Source organism: Anolis carolinensis, chromosome 1 (assembly GCF_035594765.1).
Source record: "Anolis carolinensis isolate JA03-04 chromosome 1, rAnoCar3.1.pri, whole genome shotgun sequence".
NCBI classification, from domain to species: domain Eukaryota; kingdom Metazoa; phylum Chordata; class Lepidosauria; order Squamata; family Dactyloidae; genus Anolis; species Anolis carolinensis.
The window spans coordinates 2,003,037-2,021,387 of NC_085841.1; the positions used below are offsets into that span (position 1 = coordinate 2,003,037).

General features: G+C 42.1%; 1 protein-coding gene across 1 annotated transcript in view; it reads right to left on the bottom strand.

Annotated features, from left to right (window-relative positions):
• drc1 (dynein regulatory complex subunit 1) overlaps nt 1-17,963 on the bottom strand; it is a 31,944-nt gene extending 13,981 nt beyond the window's left edge. The window contains exons 1-10 of the mRNA XM_062969239.1: nt 17,616-17,963; nt 15,319-15,406; nt 13,696-13,808; nt 12,379-12,562; nt 10,820-10,957; nt 9,784-9,870; nt 8,033-8,155; nt 5,736-5,875; nt 4,000-4,134; nt 2,974-3,212 (exon numbers count right to left, since the gene is read on the bottom strand). Of these exons, the coding sequence (XP_062825309.1) occupies nt 2,974-3,212; nt 4,000-4,134; nt 5,736-5,875; nt 8,033-8,155; nt 9,784-9,870; nt 10,820-10,957; nt 12,379-12,562; nt 13,696-13,808; nt 15,319-15,406; nt 17,616-17,848 (1,480 nt within the window). The 5' untranslated portion in view covers nt 17,849-17,963. The remainder of the gene's footprint in view (nt 1-2,973; nt 3,213-3,999; nt 4,135-5,735; nt 5,876-8,032; nt 8,156-9,783; nt 9,871-10,819; nt 10,958-12,378; nt 12,563-13,695; nt 13,809-15,318; nt 15,407-17,615) is intronic.
• Between the last annotated feature and the right edge of the window lie 388 nt (nt 17,964-18,351).

An 18,351-nucleotide genomic window follows, 5' to 3' on the forward strand; every position in this document is an offset into this window, starting at 1 on the left:
ATTTCATTCTGATATTATTATTGCATTTATTATTTTCCTGTATTTATTATTATTATTACATGTATTATTTTACTCTATTATTATTAAAAGGATACATAAGCACATTTACATTGAAGAAGATGAGAATAATGATTTGATCAGAGTTGGACAGTCTTATCTTAAATTTGAACTTTATGTAAATATTCAAAAACATTTAACCAGTTTTTAAGACTCTGGATTAACAAGGTCTAGTGAATGAAAGGACATTACCTTGGTAATGTTTTATTATTGCATATTGGTTTTTATGATGTTTTAGATGTTTTTAGTTTTTAATGCCTTTTGTATTGTATTGTTGATGTGATGGCACTGTGTTGCCAATTTGTAAGCCACCCTGAGTCCCCCAGGGGAGAAGGGCAGGGTAGAAATACCGGAAATGAATAAATAAATAAATAACCTGGGTTGTTGTATGTCTTTCAGGCTGTGTGGCCATGTTCCAGAAGCATTCTCTCCTGACGTTTCGCCCACATCTATGGCAGGCATCCTCAGAGGTTGTGAGGTACAACCTCTGAGGATGCCTGCCATAGATGTGGGCGAAACGTCAGGAGAGAATGCTTCTGGAACATGGCCACACAGCCCGAAAGACATACAACAACCCTGTGATCCCGGCCATGAAAGCCTTCGACAACACAAATAAATAACCTACTGATGCCTCAATTAATGTAATTTTATTGGTATCTATTTTTATTTCTGAAATTTACTACCCTCGGCTTATACTGGAGTCAATGTTTTCCCAGGTTTTTTTTGTGGTAAAATTAGGTGACTCGGCTTATATTCAGGTCGGCTTATACTCGAGTATATACGGTAACTACATTGGATTCCACTAAACCTACAGTTACATTGGGTAAAACTTCAAAACGCCAAAAAGAACAAGACTCCAAAATGCGCTCCTTCCTCTTCTCTTGAGAAAAGCAGGCAAAGTGCTTTCCCTTGCAGATCTGACACTCTCCACAGTACATCATCTCTCTCCTTCCCAATAGAGCAGAGCATAGCGAGTGGACCAGATTCCTCTGGTCTCCCACACTTTTTGGATTGTCATACGGTCTATTATATAGCATGTTGATGTTGATGATGTCCCAAAGTTTAAATTACTGACAGACATCTTCCATCCTGGAACATATTGATTCCATCTCAGTTTCCGGACAGATGTTGACTCTTCTTGATTGGTGTTAGCAAACGCAAGCAGCTCTGTGTTGACTTCCTTCTTAACATAAAGAACCTTGTAAACATTTCCTTAACTTAAAAGAGCCATTGTCTCTGATTAATGTAAACACATTGTTTTTCCCCAAAAGTTCAACAATTAATCATTGTCACAATTCTTATCAGCAACTTTTAATTACAGCTCAGCAAGCAGAGAGTTAGTCATCATTGCAGACCTTAATCTTAGAATTGTGTCTTCCGCCAAATTAGGCCCCATCCATACATCTTTCATAAAAATCATTCATACCTACACATATTAAATCCACATTTATCAAATCTGCACATCATATTAATGTGACAAGCACACACACAAAAACCATCCTAAATGAAAAGAAACAGCTTTGCAAAACAGAGGATCCGTTTCACAGCTTGGTTTCAAATATTGGAAATGAAGAAGCATTGGCACTTGCGCGCAGAGCAATTATGGGCAGAGGGAACCCTGTGGGGCCTGATTTTTCGCCTGTTTCTTAGATCTATGTAGCTCAAGGTGTTCTGATTCCTGCCTGAATGTAAAGGCCACTTCACTCTTCTTACTAGAAGTCTTTGGTGGGTTTCATTACCCTGTTTGTTTGAGAAGGCAACAGCAAGAAGCTTCTGTCTCTATATTTATGTACACTTTTAAATGAGATGCATTATCTGCAACAATAAAAATAAGTTTTTTGCCCTTTTTGAACCTTACCCCACTCCCCGCGTATTTCCTCTCCTGTTTCCTATCATAAGCTCATATATGCACTGGCTTCGCTGACCTCTACTCTATTATAGATACAGTAGAGTCTCGTTTATCCAACCTTTGCTTATCCAACATTCTGGATTATCCAACACAGTCTGCCTCCTGCCCCATCCACAACTGTTTCTGTAGGCAGCAAGGACTGAATTTTTTACGGATTTAACTTCCATTAATGTTGTTACTGTAAGTTCATATTATGCAATTCTATCTTTTTTTGTAGTTAATTTGTTAGTAGCCAATGTTTTTGTAATCAGTGTTTTCAATACATTGCGATGCTTTGGTGCTAAATTCGTAAATACAGTAATTACTACATAATGTTACTGTGTATTGAACTGCTTTTTTTGTTGATTTGTTGCATAACATAATGTTTTGGTGCATAATTTGCAAAATCATAACGCTCGAGCTGTGGCGCAGGCTGGAGAGCAGCTGCAATGAATCACTGCAATGAATCACTCTGACCAGGAGGTCATGAGTTCGAGGCCCGCTCGGAGCCTATGTTTGTCTGTCTTTGTTCTATGTTAAAAAGACATTGAATGTTTGCCTATATGTGTAATGTGATCCGCCCTGAGTCCCCTTCGGGGTGAGAAGGGCGGAATATAAATGCTGTAAATAAATAAATAAATAAATTTAATAGGCTTTTCCTTAATCCCTCCTTATTATCCAACATTTTAGCTTATCCAACATTCTACCGGCCCTTTTATGTTGGATACACAAGACTCTACTATACCAAATATTCCTATAGCTGACACTTTGCTGCCAGAAGCAAAAAGGACCTATCACTCCAAAGTAGATGATTGGAGCATTGTGGAATTTGGAGCAACTGTCAGGCTTTACATATTGTAGCTAGGGGATGGTGGCAAAGGTGATTAAAGCTGTTCCACGGCCAGTGTGAATGCCAGTTATATGCAAGCAGTGTCAATTCACATAACTCAGACCCTAAGCTTCCCATCATGGGAATATGATACCCCCACCCCTTGGCCAAAGGCTGTAGAGAAGCCTGGTTTACTTACTTCCTTCTGCTGCAATGACCTCTTGAACCAACTCGTTGGCTGACTTCACCTTCTTGCAATGCACAATAGGCCCCACGTTGTGAAGGATCCAGCTGTCAGGCTCGAACCACTGCAAGCCCAGCTGCTGGGCATGGATGACACTGTCAGCGTCAAACGCTTTGCGGATCAGCTGCTTGGCCTCCTCTTCATTCATCAGCCAGACAGCCAGGAAGTGTTCGGCATCCACAATGGCAAAGTGCCTGGGTTGAGACAGAAGAGAGTGTTAGCAAACCCTCACTTCATTCCAGCTCTGAAGAAGACCACTAATTTTGCAAGTTCAAAGTCCCTGAGAACTGAAGAAGAAGACACCAAAGGTGATCTAGGCCTGGGGGCTTTTCATGTTACCCAAATATAGCAACATAATTTCATTTTTAACTGCACAGTTCCATCCCATAGAATCCTAGGATTTGCAGTTTTGTGGGTAGGCAAACCCAGACCCAGACCAGATCATCAAGTCTCAGGATTCCAATGGACACTACAGTTAAAGAGGAATCACAGTATGTAGCATGAAGGCCAGCCCAGAATTTGCTGCTGCAGGTCTGGACCTTACTGTAAATCCCAACTATACAAGTACTGAAAGGACTCACCTCAACTCTTCAAAAAGAAAACCAGGAGCAGATTGTGGCACAGACTGTCAAGTGATAACATAAACAAATGTGCCACCTAATCATTAGGTGGTTAAGAGTTATCTGGGCGTGGAATCTGCAGCTACCTGGAAATCCAGTGAAGGTTCCTTCTCTGGATGTTTAAATGAAGGCTCAATGGCTGTCTGTCAGGAAGGCTTGAATTGTGCTTTCCTGCCTGGCAGAAAGAAGGGGGTTGGACAAGATGGCCTTTTGGGGTCCTATGTAGGATTTTATGATTCTAACTCTGGACCAAAAACCAGAGACATTGACAAGGAAAAGGGGGAAAAAAAGATATCATCTGGAATCTTAAAAAGAAAGAAAAGTCTTCTTTGATGACTGATGCAACTCGCCTGTCCCTCACCTCATGGTCCTCTGCAGGTCCTTGTACTGCTCCACGATCCGCTTGTAGTCGGTGGTCAGCGTCTGGTTCTCCTCGCGGTACTGCTTGAGCTGCCTGGCCAGCTTCTGCCGCAGGTTGTTGATGATGTCATGGAGCCTGGAGGAAGAGGCAGAGCTCCCATGACCAAAAAAGGGGCAAGAGGGCCCATCATCCCTCTATAAGCAGGCACTGGCAAACTTTGACCATCCAGGTGTTTTGACTGTTAGAAATTATGGGAGTTGAAGTCCAAAACACCTGGAGGGTTGAAGTTTGCCCAAGCCTGCTCTGTATGTCCAAGGATGGCCAGGGCCACTTTGCAGGAACAAGGGTGTATCCACACTGTGCTTTCATTTGATTTGGTCTATTAGCAGTGGTTCCCAATCTGTGGTCTGTGGAGCACCAGTGGTCTCCAAGAACTAAAATATGGTCCACGACCTCACTGTTACTACACCGTTGCAAAAAGAGTGACTGGTCTCTGTCGGGAGGAGGAAGGCTAACTACCCACGAAAGGCGCAACAATAAGCCTCCTGAATGCTGCTTCTCCTCCTCCTCCTCCCTCCCCCTGAGCAGAGCCATTCCATGTGGCACCTGGTAGCGGAGGTGCCTTGGTGTCTTCGTTTTTAGGCCTGTTCCTGGGGTTATTTGGGAATGCTGATTCAGAAAATTGCATTGGATAGACCACATCAGCTCTAGATTATTAAATATGGTGTTCTGTGGGCAAGCAGATGACAACTACTGGATGGCATATGTTCTGTATCAGAAACTAGAGCTGATGTGTTCTATCCAATGCAATTTTCTGAATCAGCACTCCAAATATCCAAACCGGATCTAAAGTTGACCAAAGACTGATTCATAATCCTTTTGGTACTAATGTTGGAGAGTGGTCCCTGTTCAAAGTGGTCCCTGGTCAAAAAAAAAAAAAGATTGGAAACCACTGGTCTATAGCCTGCTTTTCATCCAAAATAGGGCAGCAAAGTGGCTTACAGTACGGTAAAACCTAACAGAGTTACAACAGTGCAGAAAACAAACATTCAAAAGCAATGAAATACACAACCATATAAAATTTAGCTTCAAAAGAGCTAAAAGGACAGTAACCATAAAATGATGATCACGAAAACACAAGCACACCCCACTTCGAAAGACCTTTTACACCACACTTTGAAAGATTTCTTACAATGAGCTATGGACACAATCCAGCACAGATATCACGATAAATAAAATAAAATGTTAAAATGGAACCAACAGAAAGGCAAGGGATTTGTGAGGACACTATGTGCCCTTGCCATTTCTTGTCATTAAACTAACTACGTTAGTTTAGAAATACAGTAGAGTCTGGCAAAATGTTGGATAAGCGAATATGTTGGATAATAAGGAGAGATTAAGGAAAAGCCTATTAAACATAAAATTAGGTTATGATTTTACAAATTATGCACCAAAACATCATGTTATACAACACATTTGACAGAAAAAGTAGTTCAATATACATTAATGCTATGTAGTAATTACTGTATTTACGAACTTGGCACCAAAATATCACGATGTATTGAAAACATTGACTACAAAAATGCGTTGGATAATCCAGAACGTTGGATAAGTGAGTGCTGGATGAGTGAGACTCTACTGTAGTTTAGAAATAAAGTGAAGTGAAGTGTCAATTCTGCAAGAAAACATCACCCTAAGTAACAAATCCCCTTCCCAAGCAGGAACTCAGCTTATACCTGTTGATCTTCCGCTTCTGTTGGGATTTAATGATGGTGTTCTCGTCATCCCGCTTCTTCAGCACCTGGAAGTTGTACTCCAGCTTCTCCTGGTTCAGCTGGTAGATGGCTTTCATTTGCTGCAGCTGTTGCTCTAGAATCTGGCATCCAAAGGAGAGATACTGAGAAACAAACCAACACACTACAGTGCTGGAAAAAGTTTCTTTTGGAATTTGTTAGGACCTCCAAGGGATTCTACGGCATGCTTCCCCCAGAGGATATTTCTCTAGGAATCTCTAGGTCCTCCAATTCAATTCTATGAAATGCTGGGACCAAATGTCAAGTAATTTAATGGCATTTGGTCATATCCACGATCCAGCCAAGAAGGCAATTCCTCGCAGATAAAGAAGTTTTACTGGAATTCAAATGTGAAACTTGAAATCATAACCCTTCACTGCTTTGCATGTTAAGTCAAACAACTGGCACATTAAACTGCTTTCTTTCTGGATTACAGAAGCTAAAAAGGGATTCCCAAGTTACATGGGGACTAGACAGCCATGCACTGATTTGGGGGTGGCAGTTTCCTTTGCTATTTTGTTGGCATTCCTTTAAATCTGAAAATTGCTGCTAGGAGGTAATTATAAGAGATCCAAGGGCCACTGAGTCCACTCCCTTCTGCCAAGTGGGAATTCAAAAACTCTTGACAGGCAGCTATCAAAACTTCTGTTTAAAACCCTCCAGAGAAGGAGACTCCACCACAATCCAAGGCAGCTTTTCCTCTGTTGAACAGGTCTTACTATCAAGAAGCTCTTCCTAATGTTCAGGTGGAATCCCTTTTCCTGGAATTTGAATCTTAGTCTCCAGAGCAGCAGAAATCAAGCTTGTTCACTTTTCAATATGACATCCATTTGAATATTTAAAAACGGCTCTCATGTCCCTTCTCAACCTTCTCTTTTCCAAGCTAAACATACCCAGCTCTCTCAGCTGCTCCTCATAGGGCTTGATGTCCAGACCTTTGACCATTTTAGTTGCCCTTTTTTTGGATACCCTGCAGCTTGTCAATATCATTTTTTGTATTGCTTTGCCCAGACCTGGACACAGATGAGGTATGACCAAAGCAGAAGCGAGTGGGATTATTATTTCCCTTGACCTAGACATGATACTCCCGTTGATGCAGCCTAGAATCCCATTGGCTTTTTTAGTTGCTACATCACATTCAGCACAAACTTTCACACAAATTGTTTTCAAGCCAGGAGTCATCCAGCCTATATCTGTGCATTTCATTTTTATTGACTAAGTATAGTACCGTACATTTCTCTGTTGGAATTCATTTTGTCAGTTTTGGCCCAGTTCTTTAACCTATTCGGTCATTTTGCATTCTGCTGGTGGTATCCCCAGAGGATAGGATTGGAATCCAAAATGAACTTCAAAATTATGATGATGTTGATGTTTATTTACACCCTGCTTTTTCTCTCCACAAGGAGACTCAAAGAGGCTTTTTTGGTCTGATTAGTGTTGTAACTCAGCCTTTGTGTGACTCTGATGAGGATTCTGGGATGCAGTTTCAAGATGATGGGATTCAGGTTCAGGATGAGTTTCAAGATGACTCTGATGGGAATTATGGGATTCAGGTGCAGAATGTCCCTGCTGTGGGAGATGAGAAGCAGGGAGGTTTCCCACGGGAAGAAATGATTTTGTTACTGATGATGTTTTTCAGGTGCAAGAAGCAGAAAGGGAGAGTAGCTCCCAGGCTGATAACACTAACGAGCCCTGTGGCCTTGAAAGCGATGATGAGGCCGCTTCTCTAGATCGGGCTAGTCGTTCCGAATTTCGGGGGTTGCGCAGAATAGCAAATAAGAGGGAGGGCAAAGGGAAAAGAAATGCCTTCATGGTATGCTATTAAAACAGTCTGCTGAGAGGGATATCTTCGTCAAAGCAATTCCTTGCTTGAATCAAGAACTTAGTCTGTTTTCCTGCATTATCTTATAGCCGGGATGTGCCCTCATTTCTAGGACTTTGTTTTCGTTTTAAGGACCTTGCTTCATGCCTAATGTTTCCATGGATTTGTTCTTACAGCCTTGTTTTTATAACTATCTTTTGGAACTGAACTTTTACCTTTTTCCTTATTTCCTAACAAACTACAAAAGACTACGATCTGTGTGCAGCCTGGTGTCTTTAGCAAGCTGAAGCTAACCTGAGGTGCGACAATTAGTGAGGTCCATCAGATATCCATAAAAGGATATGCGCTGCAGATGCATCACAACTTCCCATTCTCCTTCCCACCAACTCTGATGAACTTTGAGAACATCCTGCCTTACCTGCACATCATGCTCCAGCTTGATTTTGAGCACGTTGTACTCCTCAGCATCTTGCACTCGCAACTGGTTCAGCTCCCGCTGGTACTCCTCCACTTTCCTCAGGCGGGCCATCATGAAATCCAGCTGGGGCCAAAAAGAGAAGATATTTGATCAACTGAAAATGGATTAAAGATGGACAGGCCCCTTTAGCCCCCACTGTGCTGGCTCCAAAATGAACCATGCTCTCCGCTCCACAATTCTCACATCCCAGAGTTTCAAAGGCCATCTAAATTCAACTCCTGCTGATACAGGAAATCTATTAGTGCCGCACTCCTGCTAAGTGGCCATCCATCCTCTGCTGTAAAGCCTCCAGCAAAGGAGACATCTCCCACAGCAATTTGTCCCTCTGCTGCAACATCAGGAAGTCATTTGCACTGTTTAGTCAAGGCCTCCTTTTCTTCAACGTATTCCTGCTGGTTCAGGTCCTATTCTCCTGAACAAATATCTTCCATATGTGAAAGCCATAAAAATCTGTTCAAGATGACAAACAAGATGTCTTTTAATCACTGATTCTTCAGAATAGAGAACTCTTTCAACCTTTCCTCGTGGGACTTGATCTCTACATACATCACACTCTCCATTTCATGCCCAAAGGCTGCATCTACACCTATTGAAACAGTCTAGATTATTGTCCTCTGGGTGCAGTATGGTACTGTAAATTAAAAATTATAAAACAAAGGTGTTATCAAACATTGAATCCCCCTTTGTGTCTTTTGGCCTATTCAGTGGAGTTGCCTTGACTTCTAAAGAGAGTTCAGGCATCATTTGTTCTTGGACCCATTCCTATGTATTAATAGCAGTCCATGGTGGAATCACAGAATCTTAAAGCTGGAAAAGGCTATCTAGTCCAACCATTGTACCATGCAGCAACACATTCAAAGCACTCCTAAAAGATGCACATCAGTTTTGAAGACTTCTCAGGAAGGACGTTTATCTGAGAAGATCTATCCCACTGTCAAATAGTTCTTAAAGTTAAGATGTTTGTCCTAATGTTTAGGTGAAATTTCTTTTCTAGTAGTTTGAATCTGCAGAAATCACCTCCAGCATCACATTCAAATGAGATTATGAGTCAGATAATGCCTTGTTCTGACAGAAAAGAGTAGTGGAAAGTCAGTCTCTAAACTTCAAATTTCAATTACATTCTCTCTTCTATGTTCCTGAATGCAGGAAAGCAATCCACCGATGTGGGAGGCACGGCAACTCTTCCTTTAAGTATAGCAGGAACCATTTATCTGACCCTGAAAACCCACATTTTCTTTTGAATGGAGGGAGAGATACATGTCAGAGCAATTTGCTAGGCACACACGCAGCAGAAGTCGCTGACGAGAAAGTACTAGATAAATAATGATGCTGGAGTCTTCAGCTCTCTATCAAAAATTTACTCACGAACGGAATTCCACAAAACAATACACAGCTCTCACGCAGGCACACACGGGAAGGAAAAAACAAAGAAAGAAAAGATTGGAAGCAGAGGGCAATTTATCCCAGACTCTGCTGTCTGATGCAATCCAAGTTTGCAGGCACTTAACCCTTTACACACTGGCATAGTAAACAGTACACAGTGCATGATGCAATCTCCAGCACACATTGCACCACTATGACTCAATTACATTTAAACAACTCTATATACAATCATTCCTACTTTAACAATACAGCCCACACCACAGAGAGTTCTCTCAGCCCAAACACTGTGAACCTGCAATAGATCTTACCTCCTGGTTATTGAGCGTCTGCATGCCTTGCTCCCATTTCTTCTTGTTGCTGTTGAGGAGTTCACGGCGCTCTAATTCAAAGGCTTTCTGGGGGGGAAAACAGGACAAGTGGCACAATGGGATCCCACTCTCTTGTGTAAAAGAGAAAATAGCAGTGCTGGGACAGTAATATGGCAAGTCCAAGCAATATTACAACTGCAATATTGAGATCTTTCCACTGGCAATTTCATTCAGAAGTTTTGTCCGCCGATTTAGAATTGGAGCCACAGAAGACCTGACCACGGAACCACCATTGTTTGCTTTTCTCAATGAAGCTGAACCTTCCTTTGGAGGCTATTTCATAAAACTATGTAACATAATTTTTGTTCCTGGGAAATAAATGTCATTTCCTAAATTTTTCTATCATAAAACACGGAAAAAAGTTTGTTACACTGCAATCATTTTGTTGCTGTCTGCACACTGAAAGGTTAAACATGGCATGTTTTCATTACAGAAAATTATAAACAAAGTGCCTAGACTGAAGGAAATAATAGTACTACCCTTAGCCACAAAAATAAAGTTTCTGGATTACAACAACTACTTTCAAAGTAAATGGTTAACAATTAAACAGGAAATAACACTTTCAAACCAGGAACAGATTGTTTTTCCCCTAATTTTGTTACATAGCGTAATCCTTTCCTTCTGTTGTTTTTGACCGATTAACAGATCATAATCATTACACAATGGCTATGGTATGCAATAATTATGATGAGCAACAATAATAACAAGGATGCATCTACACTGCAGAATGAATGCAGTTTGATATTGCTATGTCTGTGTTTATATGCACGTGTATACGTTTCATATGTATATATTGACAAACGGCCAAGGACCCTCAATTCCTCAGTTTAAAGAGAAAGACATGGGGAACTGACAACCGTCTCTAATTACAAGGATTGTGCTTATTACACGGGCATGCATGCACACGCACACAGAGAAATCCAGAATTGCCTTTTGAAAAGAAATTTTTTTAAAAAAACTTCTGCTGTCCCCCTACCTCGATCTGCAGAAGCTCCCGGCGATAATTTTTCATGAGGTTTCGAATCTGCTCCTCCATTCGCTCCAGCAGCAGGTTAATGTCTTCTGACTGCCTCCTGAGATCCTTCACGTACTGCTCATCTTTGGACTTCAGCTCCTGGGGGAACAAAGCAGGTTGGAAGGCCCAGTTCAAGCATGTTGTTATGACATTGTTCCATAGACTATAAAACAGACACGGGCAAACTTGGGCCCTCCGGGTGTTTTGGATTTCAACTCCCACCATTCCTAACAGCCGGTAGGCTGTTAGGAATGGTGGGAGTTGAAGTCCAAAACACCTGGAGGGCCCAAGTTCGCCCATGTCTGCCCTAGGAGAAAGGAAAACAATGCAATGTTTTTAATGCCTTAATATTGAATGTTTTACTGTTTTCTATTTATTGTTTGTATATTGATTTTAGACTTGTAATGTTTTCTTTTATACGGTTGTGAGGCATTGGATCTTTGCTTCTTACTATGTTGTTAAACCGCTTTGAATCCCCGTACGGGTGAGAAAAGTGGCATATTAATGAAATAAATAAATAATTGTGGTGCCCATAATAACAACAACAACAACAACAACAACTTTGTTTTTCTATCCCGCCACCATCTCCCCGCAGGGACTCGTGGCGGCTAACACGGGACAAAGGCCCGAAACAATAAACAAAGTTCAGCATATAAAAACAAATTACAATGAGTACAAACACAGTAAAATTGGCATTATTCAAGAACAATACATTTATTTATTTATTTATTTATTTATTTATTTACAACATTTATACCCCGCCCTTCTAACCCGAGGGGACTCAGGGCAGCTTACAACAACTGGCAAAATTCAATGCCAAACAGATCAATAAAACAGCAACACATTTAAAACCATTAACAACTATTCATAAAATACAACACATAAAATACATAAAATACATTAGTCAGCTAAAACATATACATTAACCATAAAAACTCATTTGGAGTATAAATGAGTAAACCATAAAATAAATTTAAATAAAATAAAATAAAATAAACCAACGAGGTTGATAGAGGGGGATAGCGTGGGGGGGGAGGGGGCATTAAGACTAAAGTGCAGTAATGCAGTTATAAAGTGCTTCAGGGCAAAGGGTAAAGTGCCAATATTTCTTGACAGTTGGAGTGAGGACGGACTTCCAAGTAAATACAGGGAAAGGGAACAGTGTGAATAATAATGTATTAATTTTAAGTTTAAATCATGAGGACTATATTATTCAAATGTGCAATTAAAAAACCAAGTTTTTAGCTCCTTTTTGAAAGATGCAAGGGTGGGTGCCTGCCTGATCTCCCTAGGGAGGGAGTTCCAGATCCATGGGGCCACTACTGAGAAGGCCCATTCCCATGCATTAATGCAATCTCACCTCCTTCTTCTGGGCCGTGCTGACACTACGGCTGCAGATGTTACAACGGGGCACATGCATAGCAAAAGATGGAGTGAGGATTATCCCCTCCTTTCTGATTGTTAGCATCAGAACACACTGTTCTGATGCCAACGGAAATGCCCGCACACTCGAGCCCTACCTGCTGCAGTTCGCTGATCACCTTGTTCTTCTCCTCGATGAGCAGGGCGCAGAGCTGCTGCTGCTGGTTGAGAGCCTCCCACAGATCCTGAGGGATGACCTTCTCCCGGGCAGACGCCCACTTGGAGGAGATCTCGTCAAACTTGTCCTGGTTGCCCTTGGCTTCATTCTCCAGCTTCTCCACCCTGCACAGATAGGCAATGGGGGGAACTTGGCTTGAAAACAGCAGTCCCAGCTAAGATCGTCAGCCAGACGGACATATTTACCGGTAGTACATCCACTGCAATACACGACGGACATACTGAATTATAAAACAATATTAATATACAATTATATATAAATAATATTATTGATATAAGATTATGACATCCAAGAAAGAGACATGGCTGTATTTGAATAAATGTAGATTATTGTGCATGAATAAATGTAGATTGTTGCACATCAAAAAATAAGTCATCCCGCGAAGAATACCTATGCGAGGAATTAAAGACAAGAAGATGTACTGAATATAGACCAATGGTTATTAAAATTAATGAATAAGGAATATGGACAGATTAACCTATTTGTTAACCAAGCAACAAAGTTTACCAAAGAGAAGTACAGACTGGCGACCCCCTTTCATCAAAAAAGAAAAGAAAATTACGATAATATAAACACAGAGTACAGTATTTACGCATACATAAAAATTCCAAGAATTACATGAATTTAGGGAAGCTGATATATAAATTTTTAACAGTAGACTAATGGGAATTGACTCCCCTTTTGATTAAGGACAATATAGATATGGATGGAAGTCAACAAACTCCCCCCCACCCCTTTATTTTATTTTTTTCTTCTTCTCTTTTTTGTCTTCTTTTTCTATGAGCGACTACACTTCCTACTTTACTATCAATCACATTGTTCTCCCACTTTTATTGTAATCTTCTGAAATTATAAATAAAATTATAAAAATAATAATAATAATAATAAGTCATCCCCTGAAAATCAGTGCCAATGAGACAGTTGGAGCAAAAATTAATATAAGACTCTATCAGGGGTACTTTGAATGTGCTTTTCTTGCATGGCAGGCGGTTGGACTAGATGTGCCATGTGGTCTCTTCTAACTATGATTCTATTTTGGGGAAAATACGAGTATTTGGACCATAAAACAACTTACTTGGCTGAGACTTTCAATTATACCATCAAAACTGAGTGTGGTGGGCATTTTCCACTCCTTGCTAATAGTGAGGATTTCACCGAATGGTACAACAGGCTGGCTGTTTTGTTTGCTTGCCTGTTTTCCATATGAAATCCCACAATGTGCAGGTCTCATGCGTACCTTTGCCGCGTGAGCTCCTCCTCCTCCGACCTCCGGTGTGCCTCCCGAGCATCAACGGCCACCTGGATGTTCGTCACTAGCTCAGTGCCATCTATCAGCAACTTGGCCAGCCTCTGAAAGGGCAAAGAGCATAGAAGAAAGGTGCTAAAATGCCAATTTGCTTTAGCTGAGAACAACACACTGAGTTTTTGCCATGTGGTGCGTTTTTCTGGTTTAGATCAGTTCTGGTCAATGTCTGTCAGTCCAGGAGCTTAATTCCCTCTGCATAATGTCTATGCAGACATTAGGCTGGGGTGTGGCGCAGCTGGCTAGTAACCAGCTGCAATAAATCACTACTGACCAAGAGGTCATGAGTTCAAAGCCTGGGTCGGGTTAAGCCCCCGACCATTAAATAGCCCGGCTTGCTGTTGACCTATGCAGCCCCGAAAGACAGTTGCATCTGTCAATTAGGGAAATTTAGGTACGCTTTATGCGGGAGGCTAATTTAACTAATTTACAACATCATAAAACTGCCAGCAAAACACGAGGAATGGAATGAGGAAGTACAGCCACTAGTGGACAGTGAAGCAACAGCTCCCCCTGTGGCCGGAATTGTGAAGCTGGAAAAAAATGTTAAATGCCTCTGTGTCTGTCTATATATGTTGTTTGTCTGTTGACATTGAATGTTTGCCATATATGTGTTCATTGTAATCCGCCCTGAGTCCCCTTCGGGGTGAGAAGGGCGGAATATAAATACAGTAAAGTCTCACTTATCCAAGCTAAATGGTCCGGCAGAAGCTTGGATAAGCAAATATCTTGGATAATAAGGAGGGATTAAGGAAAAGCCTATTAAACATCAAATTAGGTTATGATTTTACAAATTAAGCACCAAAACATCATGTTATACAACAAATTTGACAGAAAAAGTAGTTCAATACGCATGTTATGTTGTAATTACTGTATTTACGAATTTAGCACCAAAATATCACGATATATTGAAAACATTGACTACAAAAATGGCTTGGATTATCCAGAGGCTTGGATAAGCGAGGCTTGGATAAGTGAGACTCTACTGTACTGTAAATAAATATGCCACACTGGCAAAAGCAGGCACCACTGGAAAAGGTCTGTTATTTGTGGAGGTTTTTGGATTTTGGGATTCCAGTTAACCCGTATGGCCAAAGCCCATTCAAGATAAAAGAATGAACTCAAGATGGATGTGCCACCCTCTCCTTAGCTAGGAATCTTAGGCCCCTTCCACACAGCTGTATAAAATACACATTGAGCTGGATTATATGGCAGTGTGGACTCAGATAACTCAGTTCAAAACAGATATTGTGGGTTATCTGCCTGCATATTCTGAGCTATATGGCTGTGTAGAAAGGCCCTTAGTAGACCAGAATCTGTGCTTGAGTCAACAGTGTGATGGGGCAGCTGAAAAAGCAAGTGTGAATCTAGGGCTGGATCTACACTCCTCTGGTGTAGCATTTCATTCATTCTTGACTTCTAGACAGAAGTTGAATGGCCATATGTCAGGAGGGCTTGGATGGTGTGTTCCTGAATGGCAGGGGGTTGGAGTGTATGGCCCTTGGGTCTCTTCTAACCCTATGATTCGATTATTCTGATTCTATGAGAAGGACTCACCTGTCTACTCTCCTCTGTCTGCCTACGGCTCCTGCTCTGTTCCTCCTCCACCAACTTCTTTGCATCGGGGTCTTCCCCAAGAGCTTCCCTAAGGGGAAAAAAGTCAAAAATTCACCCTTCAGCTGCTTTCCATCCTGATCAACTGACATCAAAGCAAAGCAGGGGGGGGGGGGGGTTGGCAGAATTACAGGAAGACCCAGAGGGAGAAAGCATTGCTGGAAATCAGCGGAACACTCTTCTGGCACCACATTTCAAAAGAGTTAATTCTCTTCCTATTGGATTTCTTCACTATCTGACAGGATTTGCCATGCTTATCTATTCATGCTTTTCACCTTAAAAACAGACAAGCATCTCGAGCTCTGAGGATTACCTGGGAATGATAGACTTGGAATTATGGATAATTGATGACGGAACGGCCTTGGATTATGATTTTTGGACAATGTGATTTAATATTGAATTGAATGTTTTTAATAATAATAATAACTTTATTCTTATACCCCGCCCCATCTCCCCAAAGGGACTCGGGGCGGCTTACATGGGGTCTTGCCCAGACACAACAATATAAAAGCAGAAGCAAAACAATAAAGCAAATTACTCAACAATAAAACATCAACATCGATAAAAACAGTCATAAAAGGTCAACATACAAAATAAAATGTTAAAACAAGAAATGAATTCACTGATCTCGGCCAAAGTGCAAAATATGTCAAGTCAGGGAGAGGTAGTTACACAGCTGACATACTCAATAAAGTGCTAAATATAATACTGAGAAAGCATAACCAGTGGGTCTATTATCAAATAAGCAGACAAATCAAAATCTACAAGGATCAATCATCAAAGGCCTTTTTGAAGAGCCAGGTTTTTAAATGTTTAATATGTATTAATTTTGACTTGGCCATGGTGGTCCACACCTTAGTTACCTCCAGACTGGACTACTGCAATGTACTCTACATGGGGTGCCCTTGAAGACGGCTCGGAAACTTCAAATGGTAAAATGTTCGGTGGCCAGACTACTAACTGGCGCCAATTATAGGGAGCAGACAACCTCCCTATTAAAAAAGTTCCAATGGCTACCGATCAGTTTCCGGTCCCAGTTGGTGGGGACGAGGGAGAGGGCCTTCTCGATGGTGGCCCCCAGGCTCTGGAACTCCCTCCCAAAGGAGATTAGATTAGCTCCCACCCTGGATTCCTTCCGGAAGAATCTGAAAACATGAATGTTTTCATAACTGATAATTCTCATAACTGATAATTAATTCTCCATGTACTTTATTTATTTACAGTATTTCTATTCCGCCCGTCTCACCCCGAAGGGGACTCAGGGCGGATTACAATGAACACATATATGGCAAACATTCAATGCCAACAGACAAACAACATTCAGTTTTAGACAGACACAGAGGCATTTTTAACATCTTTCCAGCTTCACGATTCCGGCCACAGGGGGAGCTGTTGCTTCACCGTCCATTGGTGGCTGTTCTTCCTCTTCTTTTCCTCGTGAGCAGTTTTATGGTGTTGTAGATTAGTTAAATTAGCCTCCCGCATAAAGCGTACCTAAATTTTCCCTACTTGACAGATGCAACTGTCTTTCGGGGCTGCTAGGTCAACAGCAAGCCGGGGCTATTTTTCATTTTTTTTTTTGGTCGGAGGCTTAACCCGACCCGGGCTTCGAACTCATGACCTCTCGGTCAGTAGTGATTTATAGCAGCTGGTTACTATTCAGCTGCGCCACAGCCCGGCCCCCTTTACCTAGGCCTTGGCCATTCTATGCACTTTATTACCTTTCGTCGCTCCCATCTCTAGTCACCGAAGAATATACACTTTCACGTTTCCATTTCCCCTTAAAATGGCCCATAGCCTATGGTGCTTGACTACTGATTGGGATTACTGTCTATGTTTATAAAATGTGTTATTATACTGTGATTTTATTGTGTTACTGCCTTTATTGATGCAATACTGTTTTGGGCCTGTCCCAGTGTAAGCTACCCCGAGTCCTTTGGGAGATGGAGCAGGGTATAAATAAAGTTTTACTATTATTATTATTAATTTTAAATTTAATTGATTTTCAGTCTCTGTTGGTATATATTTTAAGGCATCTAATGGTTGCCATATGAAAACCGCCTTGAATCCCCTCCGGGGTAGAGAAAGGCAGGGTAGAAGTAAGGTAAACAAATAAATAATCCAGTTCAAAGCAGATAATCTGGGATAGAGGGGCAGTGTAGATCCAGCCCTAAGGCCCTGCTCTGGATTATATGACAGTGTGGACTCGTATAATCCAGTTCGAGGCAGATAATGCAGACCTGCGCTTGGCCTCGAGGCGGGCGGCGATGCGGAGGCGTCGGGCGGCGATGCGCTCCTCGGGGTCGTCGGAGTTGATGTTGGGGACGAAGATGCGCGTAGGGGTGGCCCCGGCCCCGCTCGCGGCCTCCGCCGCCTCGCCCGCCTTGCTGCTCTGGGCCTCCGACTCCGGCCTCGCCTCGGACCCCGCGCCCTCCTCGCCTCCATCCTCGCCCGCCGCCGCCGCCACGTTCATCCCGACTGCGACTAGGCCTCGTTGCCCGGGGCAACCGCGTCGCTAGGAGACCGCGTACGCGGATGGACGCGGACGTTGCCGTAGCGACGACGCCGACGCGGGGCTGGGCGGGGCCCAAAGACCGGAGCCTGGTTGACTAGTCCTTTCTGTGTGTTCGATCATGCGCCCAGTACGCATGCGCAAAGTTAACCCTTTGTGTGTTCGCGAACGCGCCTTGTGCGCATGCGCAATGTGTTCTCGCGCGCGCCTTGTACGCATGCGCCAAATTAGCCCTGGGTTGATTTGAGTTTTCCGGGTTGTATGGCCATGTAACAGAAGCATTCTCTCCGGACGTTTCGCCCACATCTGTGGCAGGCATCCTCAGAGGTTGTGAGGTCTCTTGGAAACTAGGCAAGTGGGGTTTATATATCTCTGGAAGGTCCAGATTGGAAGAAAGAACTCTTTGTCTATTGGAGGCAAGTGTGTATAATGTTGCAATTGATCACCTTGATTAGCATTGAATA